Raw genomic sequence first — 27,252 nt, forward strand, 5'->3', positions numbered from 1 at the left:
CACGCTTAGCCAGGTCATGAGAGCAAGGCATGCTGTGATGAGACACCCGGATTCAAGACACGGTAATAAGAACGAGAAGGAGGAAGATATAATGTTGCATTGGCATAGACTGAGCACTCCTCTTTCAGTGTTCGTTCAACAACAAGAATGCACAGAGTGGTTCAAAACAAACACCAGTAATTTATTTGCTTCAACGTTTGGTTAGCGCACTCTTGTGCTACGCAAAACCGCCCTCCGACAAAACAGGGCACCAGGAGCGTTCGCTCTTCCACCGGTCGCATTCATTCGCGCAAGGAGAGAGGTTGTGTACCGCATTTGAAAACCCCGTGTGGCTATTTTTCACAATAGAAGAGTACACACATTGATGTGAAGAGAGAAGCCAATGGCAGGAGTACTCGATGTTTTCCGTTTCATTTTTCGACAGTGTCTTTAGTCTGCGTCTGTGAGCGTCGTAAATGACGTATGCCTGACGAAGTTAAAACAAAAACAAGGGTGAGTAAAGAACGCTTCGAATCTGGACGCCGTCGTATGTACAGTCTATATTGCTGTCTTGTAATCAATGTTGCTTAAATCAACGTTTACCTCTTCCACAGTTGGTCCAAGTTTCTAATAATTTAATAGAAAAAACGCCATCGTGAAAAGGAGGCGATAAACACTAATTGTGACTTAGGCAGAAAACGGTCCTCACTCCGTTAACCACACAATGTGATATTTGTTTACTCCGTTTGAAACGTCTGACCAAGCTCACAAACGGTCGCTTAAGGTAAAAGGAACGGGTCACTGAAATCGAACTTCACTTTTCTACTTTATTACAGCTATACCAAAAGGACTGACAACAGCAGGATGGCACGCCATAACTTCGGAGCCAGAGTTCAACGTCAGCTATATATCCATGGGTGTCAGTAGGAGGGTGCAAAAGAAGCATTTGTCCCCTTCCCCTTCCTTCCACACCCCCGCCACTTAATTTAAGCAGCACCAAATCTCGTCCCTGTGCTTATGCGTTTCTTTCTGCCGTCCTGTCTTGTCGTGATACACAGGATGGTTTTCATGCAACGTGGGACAGGACAAAATCCAATGGCACCCATGGCTGTACCTGCATGCATGTAGCAAACGCATGCGCCGCTACGAACGAGATAACAGTGCGCATAAACTAAATGAGCAACGTGGATCTTGCGTGCGGGTGTGGGTTCGGGGCTGTTCTAAGCAATACGTCACGCGGGACCTTTTCTGCATCTACCGAAAATGAGGAGCCACAATGAGTATAGACTTTTGAAATGTCGGGGAATAAAACACTCTGGTATACGACGATTCATCAGTCAGCGCCAGACGAAAGTGAGTATAAAGAGGTTACCTAGCTTGACGGGATTTGGTGACGCGTTTGAATTGAGGCTGCCTCTACGTTGAGCGCTATGCTGGTCAACAAGGACATGGACGGATAAGAAGAAGCACGCAACGCCTGAGGTACAACTGGCGTTGTGTCTCTTATTACTCTGTGCGTGTCCTTGTTCGCCAGTGTAATGTTGCACGGTACTCAACACAACTAGCCCAGACACAGACTGGACAGACTAGCCCAACTGGCAACGCTTGTACATGGCCGCGCCTGTCCAGTAGATTCGATAATCAAATGAAACAACGCGTCCAGCTTTTGTTTTCTTGGGCGCCCAGCTCTGCATAAAGCTTATGCACGTGTTGAATGTGAGATTCGGGTGTCCTCACAATGCAGCCACGTGACTTCTCAGCATAAACCGGACCAGCATTGCGTTCTCCGTCGGTGTGACGTCACGGTGGACCACCGCTGCAGCGATCGGCAGGTCGCAGTCCATCATCGTTGCAGCTCTGTCGCGATGAAGTCTTGCGCGGGGGCCGCCCTCACTCGGCCTTGTAGCTGCACTCGGCGCAGTGCCTGGCGCCCAGCATCTTGCACGCGAGGTGCTGCATCGTGTCGTGCGTGTCTGCGGAACGCGCGAGAACACGTGCTGTCAGCGGGCGCCTGGCCTCGGCTCGCAAGCTGCATTGCCAGCTCCACTGCTTACCGGCAAGGATGCTTCGCTGCTGCATCTGCTGGTAGTGCAGGGAAAGCTCTGTGCGGGGAGAAGAAAACGAACAAGAAAACGGCGCTGTGAAAGGGAGATTGGCGACCGCCCGCATGCACTGGGCACGAAGTTACAAGAGAATCCGTACGTATTTCTCAGACAGAAAATTCGTCATGGTGCCGGGATCGAACCCGGGACCAACCCTGGTAGCTCTAACTAGGTAGCTATCATTTGGCAGCTAGCTGTGTGTTGACTGAGCGTACACTTAGCATGTATAAGGTAATTTCGCCCGTTACTATCACCGAACACTAATAATCAATCGATTCTTGCGCGGCGTCTAACGTCACGCGGAAGGAGGAAGCTAGAAAAGAATTAGAATTAGAATAAAACTGTTTTGTTATCCTTGCCTGGACCTTTGAGCAGCAATATATGTTGCATCGCTATAGATTTGCAGGTAATTGTTTTGAAGATACAGCTTACCGTCTTCTCACAGTAGAATATATAGTACCTCAAATAGTATGCCGTATTTATAAAATTAACACACGGGCTACAATGTACAGCGTATGGTTTGTTTCTCGGGAGTCCAACGACGACTAACGCGATTCCTGGCCTGAAATGGACTCTCCGTTCCTCCCTGAACAGTTGGCGAAAGCTTAAGCTTCACCCTGAGTGCTTTTACTTGCTCTGTAATTGAAATTCAGGGCGACTGCGGTGGTGTTCGTTACTCGATATAAATGCACGCGATAGGATCGGCATTTTGCCCATTCGCAGAGCGTCGAGCGACTTTAGCTTGACGTGCCGCTCTTACCTTTCAGCTTGGCTTGAACCGCAAATCTAGCCTTCCGCTCTTGGTCCAGCTCCTGGCACAGGGCGTCTACGAGAAATGAAAGGTCGGAGGATGGTGAGGAACGTGTGCCTTCGTTTGGCGCGGCGCGGCTGACGCTACAGCTCGGTAATGATAAATACTGTTCTACGTGCCGAAACCGTGATATGATTAAAGGCCTAATCCCGAAAACGCTTAAACCCCATAGAGTTCAAATGTGAGACGTATAGCTTCTCTCGGCTGCTGACACGCAGATCGTGGGATCGAATCCCGGCTGCGGCGGCTGCATTTCCGATGGAGGCGGGAATGTTGTAGGCCCTTGTGCTCGGATTTGGGTGCATCTTAAGAAACCCCAGGTGGTCTAAATTTCCGGAGCCCTCCACTACGACGTCTCTGATAATCATATGGTGGTTTGGGGACGTTAAACCTCTCATATCTATCCATCAATGTAGTTTATTCCTCGCCTTCACTTCCCTTTCTACAAGCGATATTTCCTCCTCGACACTTATTTCTTCGTAAAACTCGTGAAATGTTAGCACTAAACGCTGATAGAGTCATGTATTTGGCACTATTCAACTAGCGTTGCTATCTTTGCTTGCGCAGTCGCAAACGCGGAAGAATGAAATCAGTTTATCGCGCTCGATATAGACATACAAGACAAGGCAAAACCGGTGTGCGACTGCACGGCAAAGCATGATATACGACAATTCATCACAGATATCTCTCGTACATCGACCAATCGAGAGCTTAGTTCGTCCTGACGTCTCGTGTAACGTCACGAAATGTGACCGGGAAATGCCGGTAAAGAATAACGCGCTCATTCTTCATGTTTTCGGAGGTTGTGTAACAGCCCTTAAGAGGCATGCATGCTGTAGCGGAGGGCTCCCGAAATTCGGACCATCCGGTATTCTTCACCGTGCAGTATACCGTCCCACAAAACAATGGCTGCTAGCATTTTGCCTTCATGGTAATAGACTAATGACCGCCGCGGCCGGAATCAAACCTTTAACCTGAGCAGCCGAGCACCACTATATGCCACGGCGACGGACGGTTGAACTCTAGAGAGCTTAGTATCATGTTTATTAGCATTTATTATGGCCGACAGGGAAAGAAGAGAAAAGTTTGCATTCGTTTGCTAACCGGCACTCGTGCAGTCCAAACTATGGATCGAGAGTTCTTCACTCACCTCGCACCACTTGCAACTGCTTTGCGAGTTCTTCGCGGTACGCGACCTCTTTCTGCACTTGCTCCTCAAAGGTTTCTGCGGGGAGAACGTGCATCGAATTTTTTGGTAAGCAATCTTCCTTTACTTTTTTTTCGAGCTTCAACAATACAGGGGTGTATAGCGAGTAGTGTGGGAGTTATACACACGCCACCACATTATTGTCTTGTTTGCAGAGATGCTCTGCTTGCTAGCTGGCGGTTCGACATTATGCGCAGTTTGCAACTATGGCGGCTTCGGTTACATAACTGCGTGCATAAGTGTTTCCCAATCGATGGCTTTTCATAACTATCGCTTTCAGAGTTAAGCCAGAGAGACTAATGCTCGTTGCGTAATTGCATTGTTATTTCGCGCACTGCGACATACAAGGGCTAGTGTTGAAATCTCTGAAAGTGGCCAAGAAGACTTCTGCAGTTTCCTTTTCTTTTTAGTAAAAAAAAAATCGAGGGCACAGTATCTCACAGGACACTTTGATATTTTGGGCCAGATTGGTGACTAACATCATCCAACGTGACTTAATTAACCTCCGATCTAAGGCTTACGTCGCGTGACTGCTGCGACCCCTCAGCCCCCTCTATATTACAAGTTATTATTATTATTATTATTATTATTATTATTATTATTATTATTATTTTGTCAGGATTACTACTTCTTTCGTTTTCAGTACACTGGGCATCATTAAATGAGGGGTCTTGCACTTCACGCTAAATAAGCAGCCTTAATAAATAGTTGTGTTGATGGCAAGCATTACAAATTTGAGTCGCCAATCTTATCAACCGTGTTAGACAGTAGGACTCGTAATTAAAGACAACTTGATTGCTCAATATAACGAACAACGTCGAGTTCGTTCCGTCTACGTATGCGCAATAGCAAATTTAATCTAAAGAATTCAAGTTAATCAAAGGTGGTGTTTGCATTAAAATGTCATGCCGGGGGACTTGAAATATTTCGCCATCCAGCGCTCAGTCAATCACGTCTACTGGGAATTTAAAATGCTCGGCGTTTATAGGTTCTTTCAGTCTCGTCGTAAGCGGTCAAATAGCTCGAAATCACGATACCGCATCACCGTTTGATTCAACGTTTGATAACTGAAAAAACCAGTCCATTGTTAATTGTTGTAGTGTTTTTGCGTCGTGCGTTAATTTCTATCGATAGCATCCGACGTCGCTTGCGCTGAAGTGTCAGCCGAGGGGACGCAATCGATCCGCGAGGACGCCATTTGCAGCGTTCAATATAGAGCTGCTGAAGAAGAATGGCGATTTGGGCTAGTTGGTTTGAATTCATGGCAGTAAGGGCTGCAGCGCGAGCACGAATGTGCTAGAAGAAACAGACGAAAGTCGAGGCACGGAAGGCAAAGAGGACAGCGCTCGTGTTGTCCTCTTTGCCTTCCGTGCCTCGACTTTCGTCTGTTTCTTCTAGCACATTCGTGCTCGCGCTGCAGCCCTTATTACCATGAATAGAGCTGCCGGTAGTCGACGTATACGTTTCTGCGCCAACTGCTCTCTGTGTGCAGTGGCCGTGCTCAACCCCGAGTGATGCAAAACGGGACCGCACGAACTGGCGCAACCGCGCAATGGTCCCGCTTGCGCCACGGCGAAACGAAGAAAACACTCCGGCTAATGAGCGCCGCGTCAGAAGTGCGGCGCGGTTGTCGCCTGTTTAACAGTGTGCAGCACGCGAGCCGAATAACGGACCGACTGTTTCTTTTTTTTTTTCTTTTTGCGCTCGCGTGTTCTGACGACGCACAAAAAACCCCCTTCGCACACACAATGCGTCTATATACGTTGCCGCTGCCTCTGTGTGTGCAGAGCGCATGAAGCCGATAGCAAATGCACCTATACAGAGGCGAACACCCTGCGGCGTCGACGGCCGGCAACCTTCGGTTTGGTGCTCTTTAGTTGCCGCCACCAGCTAGGGTATACCAGCACGCTCACCTTATAACATATGCGCTGAGGCTTCGAGAGGCGCTGCTGCGATTAACGGCAGTTCGTTGAATAGCTTAGATAGACCGCGGCAGGCATGCCGCTACATGCGACGCAGCGTGGTGGGCACAACTTTCACGGTTCGCCGACCTACGTTATCTTTATTATACTCCCGATCGTTCTTCTTTGCATTACCTCCGATTTTGCGCAACTTGCCCATCTTTTTTTGTTGATTTTGGTTGACTTGGTTCCTTTTGCCGATAAGCAATGACGGCTCAGGTTAGCTAGCTTTGTTTAAATTAAAATAGTTGAATTGTCCCTAGGATATAAAAAATAGATATACTTATGGACATCATACTTCTTTCTTTCTTTCTTTCTTTCTTTCTTTTTTTTCTTTCTTTCTTTCTTTCTTTCTTTTTTTTTTCTTTCTTTCTTTCTTTCTATGCCAGTTTTCTCTCAATGTCTAAGAATAGTAGAACATGTGACATATAGTCCTAAACAAAAAAATTAAAAAAAGGTAAAAAGACGAATTACCTCGCATGAGGCGGAACTCCCTTTCCACTTTTTTCCTGGCTTGTGCTTCTCTAAGCAGTACGTCCCGCAGTTCATCTGCAAAAAGAGAAGAGAGAGAGAGAGAGAGAGACGAGTGACAAGGTTATTTATTCAATCACTGCTCTCTCGTTCCGCTTATTAATTATTAGGCTTCATCGTTAGCATCTGCACACTCATTTTCCAACAACTGTTTGTTTGATGCAAGGTGCATGAGGTATGTATTTCGTATACTTGTAGCCCTTTTTATACAAGTGTCTTCACTCAAGTAATTTTGCTTTGCAGTATTACGCTGATGTAGATTTAACTACATAAATGCGAAAGAAAAAAGAATGCCAATGACGTGGCGGACTTGACACTTTCGATCATAAGCGTAAATATATCGCACGTGATACCAGAGAAATGAAATACAACTAAGCATAACTTTCACACTTCTCTGTTATTGATAAAAATTTAATACGCGGCACTTCAAAGCACCAAACAGATCCAATCAATCGAGCAAATACCAATGAAGCCAGTGAATAAAAAAACGATCGTTTTGTTTACATCAAGATCACAATAATCGCGCAGAATACTCAATAAATTTACATGCGGTAGTCTGAGACAGCTTGTTTGGCCACTACGGTGACGAAGTTGAAATTCCGATGCATTTTTTAAACTAAAAGAGTGGCAGTGGTGTCGCAGGTGAAACAGCCGATGGAGGTGGTACCACTTACCTTTGCTAAGTGTGAATATACTCGAAGGATCCAAAGAGTGGTCGAAGGTTTGCGCTTCTGAAACAATAGGCGGAAAAATTTATTAGATTTTAGGCCGGCAGATAAAACTTTCGCAAGTTTCTAGTCCTATATCTTTACTGCGGTAAGAAAATCATGTTGTTAAAACGTTCACGTAGAGTTGCGAAGGCCGTACAGCGTGCACATATTTCGTTTCAGCAGTTCATACATACAAGAAGGTTTAAAAAAAATGTTGGACTGGAATCTCTCGTATCCGACAAAAGTGAAGCCAACGCTTGCCCGCTCTCGGGAATAAAGCTGTTTCGCTCTGTTGATCTAAACGCAACGTTATTTCTAAAATAAGAGAATCCCGGCAGAAGTGACACACCGCGATGAATATACTGATAACACAACCTCCAATAAAATTTGCCAGGACATATCTTGAGGTTTTAAACGCAAAACAGTAACGCGGTGGTGCAGATTGAGAAGTATCTGTCCGGAAATTTTTGCTTTTTAAACGCGTGGAGCGTGGAAAAATAAACGCTCTCTTTTTTTTTTGCTTAAGGCTAATTAGCGTGTCCCTACATGCTCGCCATCACTAAGTGAATACGGCTTCGTTCTTGAGGTGGGGAATTTCCACTCCAGCAATTCTTTATAAACCATTGTACTTACATAAACCGCGTTTTTTTTGGAGCTCGCCCTGTAGATTAGGAGTCTGAATTATAGATGAAGAGAAATGTTATATTGTCGACAGATTCTTGCTTCAAGGTATCTCGTTCTAATCGCCCATTCACATAGTGAGATGAGTTCTTTAGTTATAAGAAGTTTGTCACTAAGCTTCAAACTTCGGGCATGCTATGAAGTACCTCTCCCTGGAGGAGTAATTGACTAATATGCCACCATCAATTGCGCAGTAAGAGGAAACTCATCGTGACCTATAAACAACTAGAAAGTGTTAAAAGTGGCTAATTTGACATTAGATAAAAAAGAAAGAAAGGTGATAATGTTGTTCATTACACCAAAATACAGTCAGCGTGGAAAGCTTAGAAAAAAAAAGAGACACATTGAAAAAGTTCAATACTCTAGCGGCTTCAGCAGTCAGCCTTGAATGTATACATGTCCGGCATGTGCTTAAACGCGTTGCTGCACAGTGATACCAAATAGTCACAAATTTCTGGAAATTCAATGTTTTACGAGGCTTAGTTGCCTCTAAACTTTTGACGCCAACTGCACGTACCAACACGTTATTTCGTGCAGCTCGAACAGCGACCTTTTTTTTAGGGGCGAAGCACCTTAACGCGTAGGATTGTCTGCCGTAGTTGCCTGTCGTTGCAACCCCTAGTACGCGAAGTGTTCACTAGATGGCGCTCGCATCGTTCGAGATGTTTCGACTGACAAATGGACGGACGGATGGATAGACGAATGAATGGACGCTTCGCCCCACTCATTAGCATTCACTCCGTAGGTATGCCGTGAGTTCTTTAAACTGTGTTTTCCGTAAGTTACACGCTATATAGTCGACAAGCTCCTACGCTCCAGATGTTCGAGAATTCGCCGTGGCCGGGTATCGAAACACTGAGCTCGTGGTGTGCTTCATGAGAGCTTTGGAACAAGCGTTGAATTATGAAGGAGAACTGTGCGTCTGTACGCTCCTTATTGGCATTCTTGTTACATTTTGGATTAAACGGAGAGGGCATTTGGCACAGTACATCTAACATCTCTGCATTTCAAGCACGTCCCGCCGCGGTGGTCTAGTGGCTAAGGTACTCGGCTGCTGACCCGCAGGTCGCGGGTTCGAATCCCGGCTGAGGCGGCTGCATTTCCGATGGAGGCGGAAATGTTGTAGGCCCGTGTACTCAGATTTGGGTGCACCTTAAAAAACCCCAGGTGTTCGAAATTTCTGGAGCCCTCCACTACGGCGTCTCTCATAATCATCAGTGGTTTTGGGACGTTAAACCCTACATATCAATCAATCATTTCAAGCACTGCGTCGGATACCCTGCCATTCGCCAAAATAGACCCCCCCCCCCCCCCCACACACACACTTTATGGGGAATTCTACGCTCGCCTATGACTAAACGAGTTGCCATAGAGCTTGGTTAATTCTGCACAATCTCATAATCACTTAATGGCGCTGGCTGAATGGGGCATTCATAGCTACACGTCTACTGACTCTCAAAATCGATAGATTGTAGGCCTCGGAACATCGCGCATACTGCTCTCGCGGTCGCGCACGTGCAACTAAAGAACACCCGCCACTTGACAAACGGGCTCCACACGAACCCGAATATGAAGACGCCTCGAGGGCGTCTCGCTTCCGGCACTCTTCCTTGATCAGTTGCACCACGGACGTCACGGCGTTCTCTGCGCACAGAAAGACATCATTCGGGAGCAGGACGATGAGTGCGTACGATACCGATCAGTACGATACCGATCACGGAAAGTACGATACCGATCAAGACAGTACGATACCGATCAGTATGAGCGAGCGGCCACAGAGTGTCCATGCCTTTCCTCCCCTACTGAGGAGGTGGGCTAGAGCTTGTACCGATGTGAAATTGTAGTGCGTATTTTCCTTTTCTTTTTTAGAAACATGTCTTTTTTTGTGCAATATTGTTCTTTATAGCACAAGAGCAAATTGTCCTCACAGGTGAATGCAAAAACGTCACCTTGCACTGTGAATGACCCCCCCCCCCCAACTTTTGTTTGTGCATATAGTCTACTGTTTATATAAGTTTACTCATCTCGATGTTCATGAATGTTCTGTCCTTGCACAATTTTTGCAGTGTACATCCCTGCATATCTACACATAACTTATTTTCGCTGTATATAACAGCTTGCACTGTACATACACATGATCATCATTGTCCATCTTTCTGTGTGCACATAAGCTATGTAAGACATATCTGGAAATAATATTCTCTTAGACCACGAACGGCGCAGACCACCCTCAAGATGATGAATAAAAAGCTTCATTGTTAACGTTGGCCCCATTTCACAAATCAAAGGGTGCTAGTTCGGCCACATCAATCCTCTGTTGTTTTGCATGGTTGGGAGCTGGACTTCATACGAACCGCCCCGAAGTCAAAATACTGTTACCACCTTTTCTTTGGCGACGTAAGAGGGGAGGAAATCCCCCGCCTTGGTGGTCTAGTGGCTAAGCTACTCGGCTGCTGACCCGAAGGTCGCGGGATCGAATCCCGGCTGCAGCGGCTGGCTGCATTTTCGATGGAGGCGAAAACGCTGTATAGGCCGGTGTGTTCAGATTTGGGCGTACGCTAAAGAACCCCAGGTGGTCGAAATCTCTGGAGCTTTTCACTACGGCGTCTCTCATAATCATATAATAGCTTCCGGGCGTTAAACCCCACATATCAATCAATCAATCGAGGTAGAGGAAATAAAGCCTATTAGTAAGAAGTCAGAACGTGAGAAAGTTTTCAACAACTGACTTCGGTCCTGATAAATATTATTGATTGATTAATTCATTAGTGCATACTGCAGTTCTGATGAGTTATTGTACAAATGTGTGTATACATAAAACTACCGAAGAACAGAGGCAACATGAATATGAAGAAACAAGATGAAATAAAAGCTCTTACTATTCAACCGTTCCTAAGAATAGGTTACAAGGCAGATCGCTGAAGGCAGAACATGCTTCAGATGCCTATATATCCTTACCCGTTTAGGCGTCGAGCGCTCACGAGCTACTCGCAACGATTCTTCCAGCAGAGCACACTGAATCTGGGGAGGGGGTCGATATAGCAGGGTTACTTTATAAGTTGACTGAAATCTGAGTTATTTACTTCGAAATCTCTAGTAGGTCGATTTATTCACGTAATCGATGTTCTTTCTAGTATAGCACTGTCGTAGCCGGCACTGCATTTTTTTTTGTCCGTGTTTGCGAAGTGATCGCTTGATTGGTTAGTTGGTATGACACCATGCTCGGTGTAGTCCAATAGACACTCGTACAACGGAAGGGGACAGGGCAGGGTGCTCGGTAGGACGTACGTGTTGATCTGTTGATGTGAACACAACCTTGCTTAAAATGTACTCGTGGGCTAGTCCGTTAGTCATATTTACGAAAAACGGCAGCGCACACCGGGCTAAGACACGAACACGAAAAGGACGACGCAAGCGCCGAACTGCAACTTCAACAGCGCTTTGGTGGTCCCTTTCGCGTTTCGTCTCTGTGTCTTAACTGGGTGTGCCCTGTCGCTTATCGTAAACACGAACATAACCATTTTTCTCTCTTTTTGTCACCTTCTCCACTCTCAGAGAACCGTCAGATGAATTCATAAAGAACGAACGATTGCATCGTTACACTGTGACAGTGACGTTACAATAAAGGCGTGTGACCCTGGCCCGTTATTTACAGCTCCATCTCACGATCACCGTCGCTGCCTTCATTGGCGATCCCATAATTCTACGACTAAAACTCCTTCTATAACCATCTCGTAATGACATTAGTAGTAAAGCAAAGAATGGGGCTGTTTGGTTCACATTCACGATCGCGTTGCGCTGATTCTTACGCCGACTATCTTTCCGAAAACGGAAGTGTGGAGGAAAGGGTAAGGTAATGGCACGTCACGTGACAACGTTATAGCCAAAACCATGGCGTCCACTTGCACCCATTGTGTGCAGGAAGCTCGATTTCTACTCTGAATCTGGCAGAAAAAGTGCTTGTCTATTTGTTTAGTGGAACAATAATGGAATGACACTCTAGTTTCACTTCCAAGCACTTTTGGTCCAACACTTCCGGCTTTTTAAATATTCAGGAAAAAAAGTATTGTAAAAAATAAAACATGCACAAAAGCGATACTTCCGGTTCGAGATAAAAAGGTATCGGAGCATAAATTTACTTAAGATAAGGGTCACGTAACTGTTGTCGCTCGTGGCGGAGCCGATCTGAATCACGAGCTTCTTTCCACGTGGCCTCCGAGATCCGCATCGGCAGTACGACGAAACACTGAGCTAATCCAATAAATACACCAGGGCACACGATGGACGATGTGCGAATACCACTACCTGACACCTAAGCCAAGTAATAAATTTTTTTTATGGTCGAATATTCTCAGATTTCTCTCTCCGCTTTTTTCCCTTCTTTTCCTTTCTTCGTTTTTCTCTTATAATAACGTTCGCAGTGCCTAGCTCAGGCGGACACGTTGGCTGTTCACAGTGGGAAGCCGAATTGTTGGGTGCTTTAGAAGCTAGCACACGTACGGGTGTTTTAATTTGTCACTTATATATAAGACGAATGTCTTACAAGCCTAATCAAACGGGAAATTTGGCCGTTTGTGGTGACCGTCCCGCGGCATCGGCTACGGGCGGTGCGAAAAACGATCACGCGATGGCGCCACCATATATGACGTCGTTCCGACGTCACGTATAGCAAATGTTTGTGACGTCACAAATTATATTGTGACGTCATGAGACATAACGTTACAAGGTGCTGTTGATGACACACTATGTGTGTTCCAGCATGTCATTTGCGCAGATGTTTGGTTAGATTGTAGGGTAACACTCGGTGCAGCGCAATTATGACATTGGCGAGCATGCAAGAAGTGCGAAAAACACGCAAGAATTCTCACCGGGCTCTGCGTCGCGCTTGTTCGTCTCTTCGTCCTGTAAATGAAACAGGCATGTATTTTGAAGTTGGTTGATCTGCGCTGCATTGTTCAACTTCACTTCGCTTCTCTTTATTACCTTGAAGACCCCACTGAGGGGGTATTACATAAGGAGTGGGTTAACAAATGGAGGTTACAGAGAGTGAACTCACTACCATAGATTAATCAATTATACGTAATTAAACAGCAATGCTGTTTAGGCGCCGTAATATGCGCGCCATATGACGATTCGTAAATGGGTACGTGTCACAGGAGTTGGAATAGCCCCACAAACCCCGCCGCTATAAACCAACACTAGGAAACGGGAAAGGCAGTGGCGGCTGCGGGAAATTATCATCATCGTAAACGAGCATCTGTCACAGTGATTGGATAACTGTTGAGGTGTCACACGCTGATGCAGACAGTTACGGGGCTCACTTTTATCTTCTTTTCCCTCTTATAACCACAATCTCACAATCTCACTACTCACCACAAGTGGACAACAGTCAGCCTAAGAACAGCACAAAATATTTTTGTCGTACAAAAAGGTATATTATTCTCTTTCCTAGTTTTTATTTTTTCCAAGCTATCGTATTCTTGGCCAATCCCATATGGGTGTGTGTGAGCCAGAAGTCAACACCTGCTACGTAATGGTAAAGGCGATGGTAGCTGCGAGAAGACATCGAAGTGATGGAAGCTACACGCCAACAGCTACGTGACCGTAGATCTATGAGAGGTACGGACGCTTAGTTACAGCGCGAGTCTGAAGTCGATGAAGTCTTGACATCAGTATCTCTCTTGAGACTGTGGTTTGACTTGAACATTTGTGCGTTGAGAATTGACCTAGAGACCACCTATCCTAAGATATACCTAAAGCTTAGCGACGACCTAGAAACAACCCTTTTCACCTTACCAAGGCCTAAAAGCGAACTAGAAGCTTTTGTAATTTTGCGTTTCACATTATCAATAAAATGAATCCGTATTTAAAGCCAGATGACTGCAAGCAAAGTCAAGCCGCGTGGCTGCTTTCATTCGATCCGACCGCCTTGTCCTCTCTCAACTCCGGCCATTGTACAGCACGCTTTGTTCAACGTTTCTCAAGAAAATAATTCCTGTCGCTTCTTTTGGTCTCTCGAAACAGCCGAACTCTGGTTAGAACACTACGTTGTGGAATACGGAAATATTTTCAAAGCTTCAACGTAATTTTTTTATGGCAAAATGTCGCTTGGCACTGTCTACCAAACACGGCCTTGTGAATAAGTCTACGTTACCCAATGCTGCATTCGCATGCCTTCTGAAATGAATGCTCCAAAGAACAATAATACATTAAAATGCAGCACATCCAATGATGTCTCAATATACATACGTTACTGTGCACAGCTCTGAAAAAAAACAAAAACGTCTTATCATAGAACTATATTGTTTGTTCAATTTTTATGTCATTCTACCATCGCCTCTCTGAGTACACAAAAGTGGTTTTGACGCACGCTATCTTAGATTGAACTGCACTCGCTCGAAGGCATCAAATGAGGGCTCTGCCATTGAAGAAAAAAAAAACAGGACACAAAGTAAAAGAAGAAAAAAAGATGAAAAAATAAAATAAGTCATTCAGAACAGATTTTAGTTGGCGAGACTTTGAGGGTACGCGTATGAATAGGGAGGTATGTGTTTTTTTTAATAGGTATGCGTAGGTACCTAACTAAAGGAAAGCAAAGAGAGAGAGAGAGAGAGAGAGAGAGAGAGAGAGAGAGAGAGACGATTACCCGTAGGCAGCATTGGGCGCCGTCGATGCGTGATTCAAATTGCTTACTGTGCACAAGAGACTTGCACCGCATCGCGGCAATATTTAAATGCGCTCGGGAAATTCGGCAAAAAAAAGCGTCCACAGTTAAAGAAAAAAAATTACTTTGAGAGCGCGTTCGCTACGATGTTCTGAAACCACCTCGGTGCGAATCTACTTATTTTTATTTTTTCGTTTTCTTTTAGCTTTTCGCGTGTCGTCGTGCTCAAACATCTTTCTTTGCGCTTCCGTCCATATCGCTGTCTTCAAGACGCGTGTATTGAAAATACAAGTTGCGAATAATGTTTTAGATGGAGCGCAAATACATGCGTGTTTCGGTTACTACAACATGGTCTCTTTTTAATGCTAGCCGTAACACCAACCTTCTTTTCTGGCTCACTGGCTGTCTTTAGGACGTGTACATTAGGTTCAGCAGAATTATTTTAGACTCAGTTCGAATGTACACATTGGTTCAGACATTGCCCTGATCTTCCATAAGAGAAAAAAAGTGGTCGATAGTTAAATTCAAGAACGTGAGTAAAAGAGCGAGTTAAAGCAAAAGGAAAAAGAAAACTCGTGCAATGTACCGGGAGCATTCCAGACTTGTGTGTAGCTAGAATTACGTGTGAATATTTGTGAAAGCATATTTGCTGAGACGAAACCTATCGCTAGGAGATGACAAAAAGTATAGCGATGAAAAAAAAATCTTATTTTACGAATTGTAGTCGAAAAACTAAAAAAAGTGGGATTCAAAGCGTGGCGGTTACAAAATCTGAACTGAAGCGAGTGTAAAGTCTAGTATCAAGCTTCTGCGTACGTTCACACTCGCATTCCCGTCAAGAGGCGTGCGAGCTGACTATCATTATTTTTCGTACCCCGCTGTCGCTTATCTTTCCAGTGAAAGAAAGGCGAATAGGATAGGGCTTAGTCGTCATCGTTTCAATTTTATTTTTCGTGATATAGCTTTTTCTCATTCAGCTAAGTGCAGAGTGGGATTATTTGGACAGCATTAACGTAATCGGACATATCTCAGTCGAAAGCACAGGACAGAAGGACTTATCTCAGTCGAACACAAAATTCCTGGCCGGGTTCTCAAAATTGCTGCACGCTAAAAGTTTTTATAGGAGAAAATTTCAGCCAGTAACAATATGGGACATAGGGAGGCCGGCTGCCGAATGGGAAAGCGCACTTACCAAAGAGGTGTTTGGTGAATTTGGACCCTGCACCGGTTTACCTGCACTTGAAACAGTAGCTTCTCCGCATAAAATATGTTAGTGTGGCAAAGCACGCTTTACAAGTTCCGAGTGCGCGTTTTGTATGGCAATAATGCTTTGCCGTAAAGATTTCCTTTCGTTCATACCAGGAGTATAAAACACATAGCCCGCGGGCCGCATGCTTCTAGCTGACATCTTGAATGGAGCCAGCACATGACTCCTCATCCGACGTTTATTGTATGACTTTGTGACTGTTCGTGACATTACTAAATGGTGCCCGCAGTCTTTTCTCGTATACCGTGACTGATACGGGTTGTGTGGGTAGGCTATACAGGCATGACTGATCTTAAGCATTCGTTTCATGAGGCACCTATGCGCTAACCTTGTGTTGAAGCAGAGCTGCGGTACAAAGGTTTATATCACAGGATGAATGTCCAAATTTCTGTAATTGTGTAGATCAGCATCGATAAGGCCGTTTAAAAAAAGGACTGATATATCAAATGTGGGAAAAGCGTTAAGCGTTTTTTTTTTCAAATGGCAACGTCCCTTGACGTTGTGTAAAAAATCCCCCCCCCCCCACCCCCAGTCCTCCGCTTCCAATTCATTCACTGTGCCGCCATTTTTGCGGTATACGTCAGGTGACTGCGGCGTGGCAGGTGATGCGAGTTTGAGACCTCTGGTCTAGACACTGCGTGGTGATTCCACCCCTGATAAGAACGTGTGATGTGCTCATTACCTTAAGACTTACCTCGGCTTTGCTCCGTGGATTAAGCCATAATAGCGAAAGTTGAGCTAGTTGGTGGTCCATACTTGGGAAGTAGAAACAGCGCAAAAATATACACAAGGACAGAGGAAGAGACGACACCGCGCTGAACTCGTGACTGAACTTAAATGTAAACTTATTATCTTAAACAGCATATTACACGATGTAAAGACGGCAGGAGGGCTCCTCTTCCTATTTTACGCTCGCTTATGTCATGTCTTCTGGAACTGATGGCATTACAATACGCACGGATCAAGGATCGCAACTAATAATAAGTCGCCATTTGAAACGCTTACGCGGCATTTTTCGTAAATATTCTGTCTGTGGGACGGTTAAGTCTAGAGTAATGCAGCGAACCCGGCTTGCTCGAACGCACTCATGATGGTCAGTGCACGCACGACACGAACCACAAGAAAAGCATCATTCTGTTTCGTGTACTTTATTTATTTCTTGTCTTGCGTGTGCTGGTCATCATGAGGACAAAGTCTGCCGCAAGCTGTCAGGTACAGAATACATCGTTCGCGACTGTACCGCACGTGGTGGCCCGTACAAGTGCGACCAAATGGCGCAGGTGAAGGCGGGCGCGCTCTCCAGCGAGGTCTTCTTTTGTCCTCGGCTCAGCGAAGCGTGTCGCATGACTCCCTCGCAGGGGCATCGCGGTAATCACTGGGCCGCTCCGTAGGGTGATCAAGCCGAGGGCGCAGCGGTGCACTGAACGCTATACATTCTTGACGAGCGGGGAGCCCGATGATCCGCGGTCACACCAGCTGGCGGGCGTTGGCTCGAGCTGCCACAATGACGCGGCTCGCGAATGTCCCGCTCCTCGCGAGCGCGTCGTCATGCCGGGGGGTGGGAGGAGGATGTTCACGAAGATGAACGGCGGGAATCCGACGCCTTTGAGGCACGGGCGGGGCGCCATTAAGGATTTGCTTAAGGGCTAACTGAATTCCCTTAACGGGCACGTGGAAAAACGACACGGCATGGCTCAGTATACCGCCCTGACATGCGCGCTACCTTGTGGGTTTCTTGCTTCAACTAGCTTGGCGTTCTTTTTGTAGACGATACTTAGGGATGTTGCCGAAGTGAGAGAACGATCTACGTAAGCCTTATCTGCGCGTCTTTACATTCGCAAAGAGGTGACAGTCAACATAACAGTCTTTCTATAACACTTTTCGATGAGGCATAGCACTACGTTGTACTTATGTATAAGATGAAGAGTGAGAACTAACATACCTGGACGGCTATTTCACAGTGATGTGCTGTAGTTGGAAATATATTAATAATAATAATAATAATAATAATAATAATAATAATAATAATAATAATAATAATAATAATGGCCAGGTATATGTATGCTTCACTGCAAATGTCGAAAGATGATATAGTGTTCTACCGGCCTTCGTTCGTGCATAGCGTTGCATTTTCAGCGCAGCCTAGATACCCTAGAAGTTTTAGAATTAGACATCCATGTACTTTTTCAGTAAAGGAACACAACGCTTAATAATTACGTATTGATGTTGCGCCTCAGATATGCGCAATATTTGCTTTTTCATGGACAATCTTCACGAGTACAAAAGCAGCCACCAGTTCAAGATGTCTGGGTGTTCAGCAAGTGTTGAGACTTTGGCCAGGTGGCCGAACCGTGTGATACAGACAGACAGAGCAGAATTCTGCTTTCAAGTATCCCAAGAAAGGCAACAATCGTCTTGAAGGTGCTTGAGCTTCGCGCTCAAGAGTACAGAACGTGCTAGCGTGGTCGGGCTCCGTGCGCATCGCCTTCACAAGTCTAGTTTCTCTTCTTGGCAGACACCTTAACCGCGCCGCAAAGAAGGAAACTTCCGCACGCGTAACATTGGTTGTTTCAAGCTATCCTAGAACGCGATTCGAACAGCTTTGATGCTGAGCGAAACTACGGAAGGTCTCAAGAAGACACACATGGACCCAGCTAGAACGTTCCCACTAGTTCTGCTGTGACCCAGCCTTGCGCGACTTAAAGCAACCTGCTCTAAGTTTTTTAAATATTGAATCCGTCGCAATTCCTCGCTCTCAGTCAATGACGCTGACACTGAAATTTATGCGACACTAGGCCTTTAAAGTTACCGCGTTAAATTATTGTGTAATGGAGTCATGAATGCCTAGAGCGAGAATTTCTTCGTAGGTGTCGTGCAAACTCGCTGTCATTGTGATCAGCATGCGTCGTTAAAGAACACGCACCGCAGGGCGAGCACTATAGCTTGTCACAGCGTTCATGATGTCGTAGGGTGATCCCTCGGAAGGCCGCAAGTCCCGAAACAAGATGTACCGGGTTATTGACAGACCAATGGTGTTGTCATTTGTCCTTAGTTCGTCTCTGTTATCGATCAGGCAAACATAGCGCTTACTAACCAAAATGCACATTTGGGGAAAGGAGACCACCGGATAAGTGAAATAGTTTACGACATAGGGAGGCTGTGAATCAGAATAGCCTGTTTCTATAGCTGCAGTATATGTAAGTGTTCTCATACAATAAAAAATTGACGCCACAATCAGTCACAGGGAACAATAGGCATAGTGCGTGATTACGAAAACCAGCATTGCTTTGCACTGCACCGAAAATAATAGCCGTTTAGACGCCACCATTGATAGACCTCCGGTTCGGTATTGGCCGCTGCGGTCGCATTTTGACGGGAGCAGAATGTTAGAGTCCTGTGAACTGTGCGTTGTCGATGCGCATTAAAGGGCACCAGACGATCGAAATTTCCGGAGCTTTCTATTACGGCGTGCCTCGTATTTGAATCGTGGTTCTGGATCATAAAACTAGTTATATTCAGATAGACAAACACCTATGTTTAACGGTTACCCTGGATATATTAGTCTGGTTTATCCCCTGGCTTGCCGTTCCAGGTGTCGGGTTTTGGCTGGGGTATATGCAATGATTACTAATACACGCAGGTAACACATACAATCGTCGTCACCTCGAAAGAAACAGTTAAACGCTTTACTTCCCGAGTTCCTCATTAGGGTGGTTTCAATTACTAAAACTAATAAAAAAACTAAACCTCGTGATTATCTCATCCACGCACTTCCTGTTGTGTTCTCTTTCTTGCTTTTCGCGCTGCTCCCAAGTCCAAATAGTTAACGCTAGTCAGCTTACTTTTGCGACGCGTTACCGAATTCACGTGCTTATATACGCGTCTTCATTCGCTGGCAAACACAAGAGCGCCCGTCAATGGATACACGCTCCAAGTCCGCGGCCAACGGTAAGCACTTTCCAAGCTAGCGCGAGTAACCTGTACGCAACTTCATGTACACCCGAACACGCTAGTCGTGTTCACATGCCCCGAGGATTCCGGCCTGAAGCGCGCCAGGCGTGTAAGTGGTTCGCGCGAACGAGAAGCTAACTGAAATTAGCGAACTCGTCCAAGGCGGTATGATTCACAAAAGGAACGGCTGATTACTTTGCGCGCCATGCTATGCACGAACCGAAGCACCAATGGATGGTTCGCGCTCGTTTTTTGTTGTTGTTGTTTTTCTTTGTTTTTTTTTCGTGCATAGTTTTCAATTCAACATGGTAATGTAGTGACGAGACAAATGCTGCGCCTGATCGTATATCTCCTCGCTTCCCATCAACCACCGGCGTACGCTCTTCTCGCTTGCCCCTCACAACGGCGTATACAAGCTCGGGGCGAGCATCATTTGCAAGCCCGCTGGTTCCACTCTCCGTGGACTTCAGAGCTCCACACCGTCACCACCTCCTTTCCTCCTACCCACCTTCGAGCCTCGCCGCACCTGAAAGGAATCTACGGTGCGTTTTCTGTTCATTAACGAACTGCCGCTTCGCGTATACGCCGGGCAGCTCGTCACGCACCTTTTGTTTCCGGACTCCGGCTCGCGTGATCGAGCCTTCGTCGCCCGCGGCGCCGGGCGTTAGTGTCAACAGCGCGCTTAAATAAAGGCGCTCTGATTTCGCGCGCCAAAGCGCGTTGAAGCACCTGGCCGAGCTCCGAACAAAGATGGCGTAAGGGAAAAACGTATCATTTACCACCGCCAGAAGACGCGACAAGAACTAAGTTAAACTGAACCGAGCATTGAAGTAAAAGCACGTACGGAAGCGGCCTGCATTGATAGGGCGTTGATTTGAAAACTGCGCTGCTGAGTTTGGGGGGTCTGTCGCTACATCTAAGCATGTAACGAACACTTCCCTTTTATTTATTTTTTCACCAGTGAGTGCGTGCGTTCTTACGTACGCGCGCGACCCTACAAAATAGGCGCTTCGACGTTGGCAGCCCGGAGCCGCATCGTCCGCTTCAATACGACCGGTAAAAAAATGCGCACTTGGAGCGAAGCTCGGGAGTACACTGCAGAGTCGAAAGGGGAGAAGAGGAGGAGGAGATGAACGGTACGGCGCACGGCCCGAGGAACCGGGCTCTGTTTACCTTTGCCGCCGGCTTGCGATTTTAATCAGTGCTCAAGTACCCGTTTGGGAGGAGGCGGGCGCGCCATTCGGACGGGCGAAAAGAGTTGCGACACCTCGTAGCGCTGTCCTCTCTCTCTCTCTCTCTCTCTCTCTCTCTCTCTCTCTCAAACTCGACTACACCGACGGTCAAACTGCTACGCGCGGTCGCTACCGTTCCAGCGCTATACTATACCGGCGTCGACAATGTACGAGTGTCGTGCTTCGATTAGCGTCGCCGGTCGAGTTGACACAGCGCTCCTTTTGTGCCGCGTCGAGGCAGCTGGCAGGCGACGACAAGTGGTGTCTCGTTTCGGCTGCCTGCTCCTTCCGATCCTTTGTCGCACACGGTCGCTTTCCAATTTGCGCTTGGGGTGCCAGTGCGTGTGTTTGCATGTAACCCTCTCTCCACGCGGATCGGGTTTGACTGCTATACCACTCCTCGGTGCGTCTGCCGCTTGCGTGCTTCACGTTTACACATTCAACGACGACTCTGTCCCGCGCTTGTTTGACGAGAGGAGCCGAGATTGGATTCGGATGGTATCCAGTTGAAGAACCCCCGACACGGATGGCGCGTTTGTTTTTGTTATTCTTTTTTTTGCGCGTGCACGTCGACCAGACGGTTGCGAAGAAGAGTGGAATTCGTTCCCACACCTTCGTATCTTTAACCGCTCTCTCTCGCTCTCCTTCGCTCATTTCTTTCAGCAACTTTGCATCTCATTGTTTTTTTTTTAGCATGAGATTGCTATCGTTAGCAGAGCGATACCCTTCTCTCTTTTTGTCCTTACTCGTGCGAATGAAACACCAGAAATTGTCATATTTTCCAGTTCTCCGACACAGCTAATAAGGCAGCAAATCTACTACTGGAATCAGGTATTGTTTGTCTTGTATGATTGAGACGGCCACTTTAAGACTAACCGGATCAAAGCACGAGCAGTCTATGTAGAATCGCGGAGATCCTCGCAACAGGATTCAGGGCCGTAATTGGCAAAAATGCCCTGTGCTATGAGAACCTAACTTTTAGCCAATTGTGATTGCAGACATTAGTTGGTTAGTTGGCCTATGGCAAAAGCATTTACTGCGTCATATGTTAGTGATTTCGACCGAGGACCACAACGGGTATTAATTTCTTACTACCTACTGGTGCATAGAGCTGCGTCACGTATTGACTTACGAGGACCATATTGGCAGTTTGTTGATGTTAAATTGCCCTGCATGGTACTAGACATTACTAGTCAATGTCTAGTCAGAGTCCCTTGCATTGAAGGACTCTGGTCTAGTTAACGAAGGCGAGCCTATTCAAGATAGCTTAATTTATGCAATGTAACTAAAAGTTAAGCGTTATGAAAAGCATTACCAGCAGGTATGAGTGGATGTCAGCTTGTTTTCTCATATTTTCTTTCGGTCGTGTATTGAATGATTTGTGCAATTATATATCTATAGTGTACTCTATGTAAATTACAAAGTTATGTTAATCTGTATGCATGTATTATGAAGGTAATCTATATGTACTGAGCTATTTAGTACATCCGTTGGTGTATATTTTCTTTTCTGTATGGTTTGTACGCAAGACGTGGTTATTTGTAGTGGACTCACATTTTCCTTCGGGTCCTGTACTAAGTGATTTATCTGTTCAGTACATATTTTTTTCTTTTTTTTCTTCTCTTGTTGTTGTTATTGTTGTTGTCTGTTTTTTTTCCTTTTAATGGCGCAATGGATCCCATGTTTGTACGCAGGCTTTTTTTTTATGTACTGAGAACACCGTTGTACGCTGGTGCCAAAACGGGGGCCCGCAGCTTCGTCAAGCTATCCTTGCGATGGCTTTTTCTGCCGGCCTCCGGCATTGTGTACTATGTACATGATGTCAATAAAGTTCACTGTTCACTGTTGTATTTCGAAATTACATATTTCGTTCAGCTAGGTTTTTTTTTCCTCACCGGGAATTTGCGTAATGTTTGTACCTCTAGTTTCCTTTCGATTCGTAAATGACGGGTGGTGGCATATTATTCGCGATTCTTCATATCTAGCAGGGCCCTTTCGTAATAGGTCATACCATTACCATATTACATTGTATATTCTAGGTACTATAGTCATACCATCCGATACCTCAATTTTTGTTACAAGAAAAGTGACAATCAGGGTCGTCTGCCGCACGAACCATTGAATAACGAAAGCTACCACCGTAATTCTTTGACGCCATTTACAGGGACAATATACCAACGCTTTACCTAAAGCCATTTGGTACGTAAAATTACTGCAGTTTGCAGCGGTGCATGCAGAAATATATTTTGAGGATGGGGAGGAGGGGGGCACCTTTTTTTATCTGAAATGGGGGTCGGGCCGGCAAATGGTCGTAATTCGCTATATGCTATGGTGGAAAAAAAAATTCGGAGGGGGGGGGGGATGCACGGGCCCGGTGTGCCACCCCCTGGCTACGCCACTGGCCGACTGTGAAGCCTCTTGTTCCATGCACCACCACGGCACATAGTATATTCGAAATAAAACTATAGGCTTGTAACTATTGCTACTATAGATATTTCAACGGGGTAGCAATGGAGCACAGGTACAAAAAAAAAAGAACATTATTATATAGAAATCACGGCATTATTTAAAATCGTTAGCTTAAGAAAAGCTTTGTTATTTATTTGTATTTATTTATTTGTAAATACTGCCAATCCCAAAGGGATCATAGCAGGAGGGCATACACAATAGTTGAATACAACATAACACAAATTGTGATACAATGGAAAAACCAACTAATTATAAAAAAAGTGCAACACAAGAGCGATTAGTGGCACAATAATATAAAGTAAACAGGCTCGCATAATAAAACAGTAGTCAAGGGAAGAAAAAAAAAGGAGAAAAAGAGAAAAAGAAAAAGCATTGTGAGGCTATGGTGTAAGCATTTTTACACAGTGGTGCTTTAGAGCGAGGCGACAAATGCATACTGTGGGGTTTCTCGTATTTGAAAAGAAAAAAGTAAGAGAGACAATGCATGAAGAACTGTATCATATTCGGTGTAATGAAAGTCATATCCGGTGTAATGATAGTTTTGCTAATTCGGGTTGATGACGACATTGAAGCCTGTGGGTACCTCTATAGGGAACGGAGAGTTCTCCTTTTTAACTGGGTACCAAATCATTCACATTGCTTAGCTGTACAGCTATAAGGCAGACACACTAACCTGCTTGTTGGCGAAGCCAGCGTCGCTGGTGTCCGGCACAGGTGTGCGGCCAGCGTCCGCTCGGCTCTCGGGCGCTGCCTCCGAAGCAGCTGGGCTTGGCGGCGGTGACGCTGCGAACACGGGTGCGCGTTGAATTACGTAAGAACGACGACGCGTGTTGTGGGGTCTATGCCCCTAAACAAAGGAAGCTCTCGTTCTCAAATGGCGTGAGTCAGGGACGCGATCTGAGCGGTGCCGTAAGATGCGCTCGTTCGCTCGTTTACTTCTGAATCAACGTTGCTAGAAAATTCGTATGTTAAAATAGGAAGTACCGCGAACGACAACCCTTCCTGGTGCACCAACACCAAAAATTTTAAGTTTTTTTTTTCTTCGAATGAAAAGCCGCGCCTTCGTGATCCTAGGAAATGTACTGCCAAGCACGAGTGTGCCCTGAAAGAGTAACCACATATTTGCAGAAATTGTTTGGTTCCTACCGTATACCTTGCTGTGACGACACGCTATGAGACTGTCGTCGTGTGCTCTCGCAAGATATAGCGAGGTTTCGACGCCGCTCCGCACAACGACTCTCTTGACGTCACAGATACGGCCATTTCCTGTTTTGGTACCTGACGTCATCGAAACTAGCCGTATACTTGAGGGTATTTGGACACTGTAGCTTGACGTTACACTATGTAGTGTGGATGTCGACAATGAACTCTAATGTCACAATAAAACTTCCCGTAAGCTTTTCCGGGGCACTTGTTCAGAGCCGTTTGCGTATGCAGAAGTTGGGGTCATTAGCCGTTTACAAGTGTGGGCAGCTTTCTTAGGTCCTTGACCCAAAGTGACCCCGCCAGGTGTTCTCAGTACATACTTCGCTTCGCGCCCAGACACGCGATTAGCTGTAATGTACAGGAAGGACGCACAATTGCATTGTTTGTATATATATATATATATATATATATATATATATATATATATATATAAAGACATATATAACGGTTGCTTCTTTATCAAAGTGTACAGTGTGGAAGGGAAGAAACACGGACAGTGCGGCATCTACAATCTCTGCTGTTTCGCTTTCTTTTCAAGTGATTGTATCCTGGATGGCGATTAAATAAAAACTGAAGTCATCCATAATACAACCAACAATCATTCTACCGTCTTTTTATTGCCACTAATGTCAGAGTGCGATAATAAACAACACACCACGCTGTTCGTGTTTCTTTCCACCCTCCCTGTACGCCGTCGCTTCGGTATATTAATAAGTTATCTGCCAGCCCTACTGAAACGTTCCGTATGCGATGTCCAATCATTCCGTATGTTTCCGTATGATTCTTACGGAAATATATGGAAAATATATGGGAAACATATGTATTCTTTATGGAAACATATGGAATTATTGGACTCGCATACGGAATGTTTCAGTAGGGAGGGGCTCATGCCGCGGCTTTTTTGTCCTGCAAGTGGTAGTAGCACGCGCTCTCGGAGCTTTGTGTACTCACAGATGGTGTGCGCCGGCGCGGCGGCGGCCACCAGGGTGCGTCCGTCGTCGCTGCTGGTGTCGGTGACGTCCACCTCGCCGTGAAAGCTGTCCTCGTCCTCGTCCTCCGAACGCGCTCCGTCGCTCGCCTCGGACCCCGCAGCCGCGCCCGTCGCGCCGGAGGCAGCGCGACTCGGGTCCGTGGTCGTGTCGCAGGCGGGCGTAGAAGGCCGCAGCCTGCGCGCGCCAGTTGAATTCGTTTACGGTCGTGAATGAATAATTAGCCTTTATTCCCGCAAAATGCAGGAAACGGGCCTCGAGCTAAATGCTCTACAGTTGTAGCTTCAGAGAGGACACAATAGACCAGGAAAAAAAAAAGAAAAAAAAGAAGGAAAAGACGGAGCAGCAGATACATGTGCACATTGACGGGCGAACACACACGGGCACTGCAAAGGAACGAAGTCGAAAAGAGCAAAAAATTTGCACTATAGTGAGGCAAGGAAATGAAAAGCAAATCATTGTGGCTGCCCCGCCGCGGTTGTTTAGCGGCTAAGGTACTCGGCTGCTGACCCGCAGGTCGCGGGATGGAATCCCGACTGCGGCATGCTGCGTTTGCGATGGAGGCGGGAATGTTGTAGGCCCGTGTACTCAGATTTGGGTGCACGTCGAAGAGCCCCAGGTGATCGAAATTTCCGGTGCCCTCCACTACGGCGTCTCTCATAGTTATATGGTGGTTTTGGGACGTTAAACTCCACATATCAGTCAATCAATCAATCAATCAATAAATCAATCAATCAATCAATCAATCAATCATTGTGGCTGAAATCGAACTCCCATAGCTCAATTCAAACGCATTGTGAAGGTTCTTTGTCATGTAAGGCGTCAAAAAATGGAACAATGGGGACAAACTAAAGCAACGGTAGGCCCAATTGGTCACCCTTGTGAACAGCTGCCACAGCGCACGCTTTGGGCATCGAACTTCATACGCGAAAGAGAGAGTGAGTTAGGCTTTCGTTTAGGGATGGTATAGCGCGAAAGTGGCGGTTGTATAGTATGCTCTCCTGCACTTCGACGAAGGCGCCAATGGCACGGTGAGGGGAAACCGGAACGTAATTGTTGCGGCGTGCTCCCCGCTAACAGAGTCATCAGCGCAAAGTGGCGGTTTTCCACCGCGAATGCCATGTAATCGTCGTCGCTGATGCCAGGAAGATGGCAGAAATACAAATTGTGTGCGTTCAAGATGGAGTGCTTTTCCCGTTAAACAAGGACTCGGAAGGAAACAAAAAAAAATTAGGCTGTTACCATGGTTGCAATTACAGGAAAATTAACGTCGCTTCTCGGTAAGACGAGCACCTCCAGAAAACCGCAGACGCCCCTAGTTATTTTCTTGGGCGATTCTGTAGGTACAAACTGTAGTTAGCCTCAAACTCGGCTATATCAGGGGGTATACGAGTGGAAGAACAAGGCAAGGTGTGAATTCAAAGTTTTCTATTAGTTTTTTTCTTGTTTTTTTTGCTTTGCGGTAGCCTTAGACAACCGTTTTTTTCATTGA

The 27,252-nt window shown here is 45.9% G+C and overlaps 1 protein-coding gene across 1 annotated transcript in view; it reads right to left on the reverse strand.

The window, feature by feature from the left end:
- Positions 1-1,487: 1,487 nt before the first annotated feature.
- Positions 1,488-27,252, reverse strand: part of fuss (SKI family transcriptional corepressor fussel) — a 49,402-nt gene continuing 23,637 nt past the window's right edge. Inside the window, exons 5-14 of the mRNA XM_037415975.2 lie at positions 25,723-25,937; positions 24,239-24,348; positions 12,851-12,884; positions 9,546-9,626; positions 7,266-7,322; positions 6,535-6,609; positions 4,043-4,117; positions 2,842-2,907; positions 2,034-2,081; positions 1,488-1,952 (exon numbers count right to left, since the gene is read on the reverse strand). Of these exons, the coding sequence (XP_037271872.2) occupies positions 1,870-1,952; positions 2,034-2,081; positions 2,842-2,907; positions 4,043-4,117; positions 6,535-6,609; positions 7,266-7,322; positions 9,546-9,626; positions 12,851-12,884; positions 24,239-24,348; positions 25,723-25,937 (844 nt within the window). The 3' untranslated portion in view covers positions 1,488-1,869. The remainder of the gene's footprint in view (positions 1,953-2,033; positions 2,082-2,841; positions 2,908-4,042; positions 4,118-6,534; positions 6,610-7,265; positions 7,323-9,545; positions 9,627-12,850; positions 12,885-24,238; positions 24,349-25,722; positions 25,938-27,252) is intronic.

The sequence above is a fragment of the Rhipicephalus microplus genome, chromosome 3, assembly GCF_043290135.1.
Source record: "Rhipicephalus microplus isolate Deutch F79 chromosome 3, USDA_Rmic, whole genome shotgun sequence".
NCBI lineage: Eukaryota > Metazoa > Arthropoda > Arachnida > Ixodida > Ixodidae > Rhipicephalus > Rhipicephalus microplus.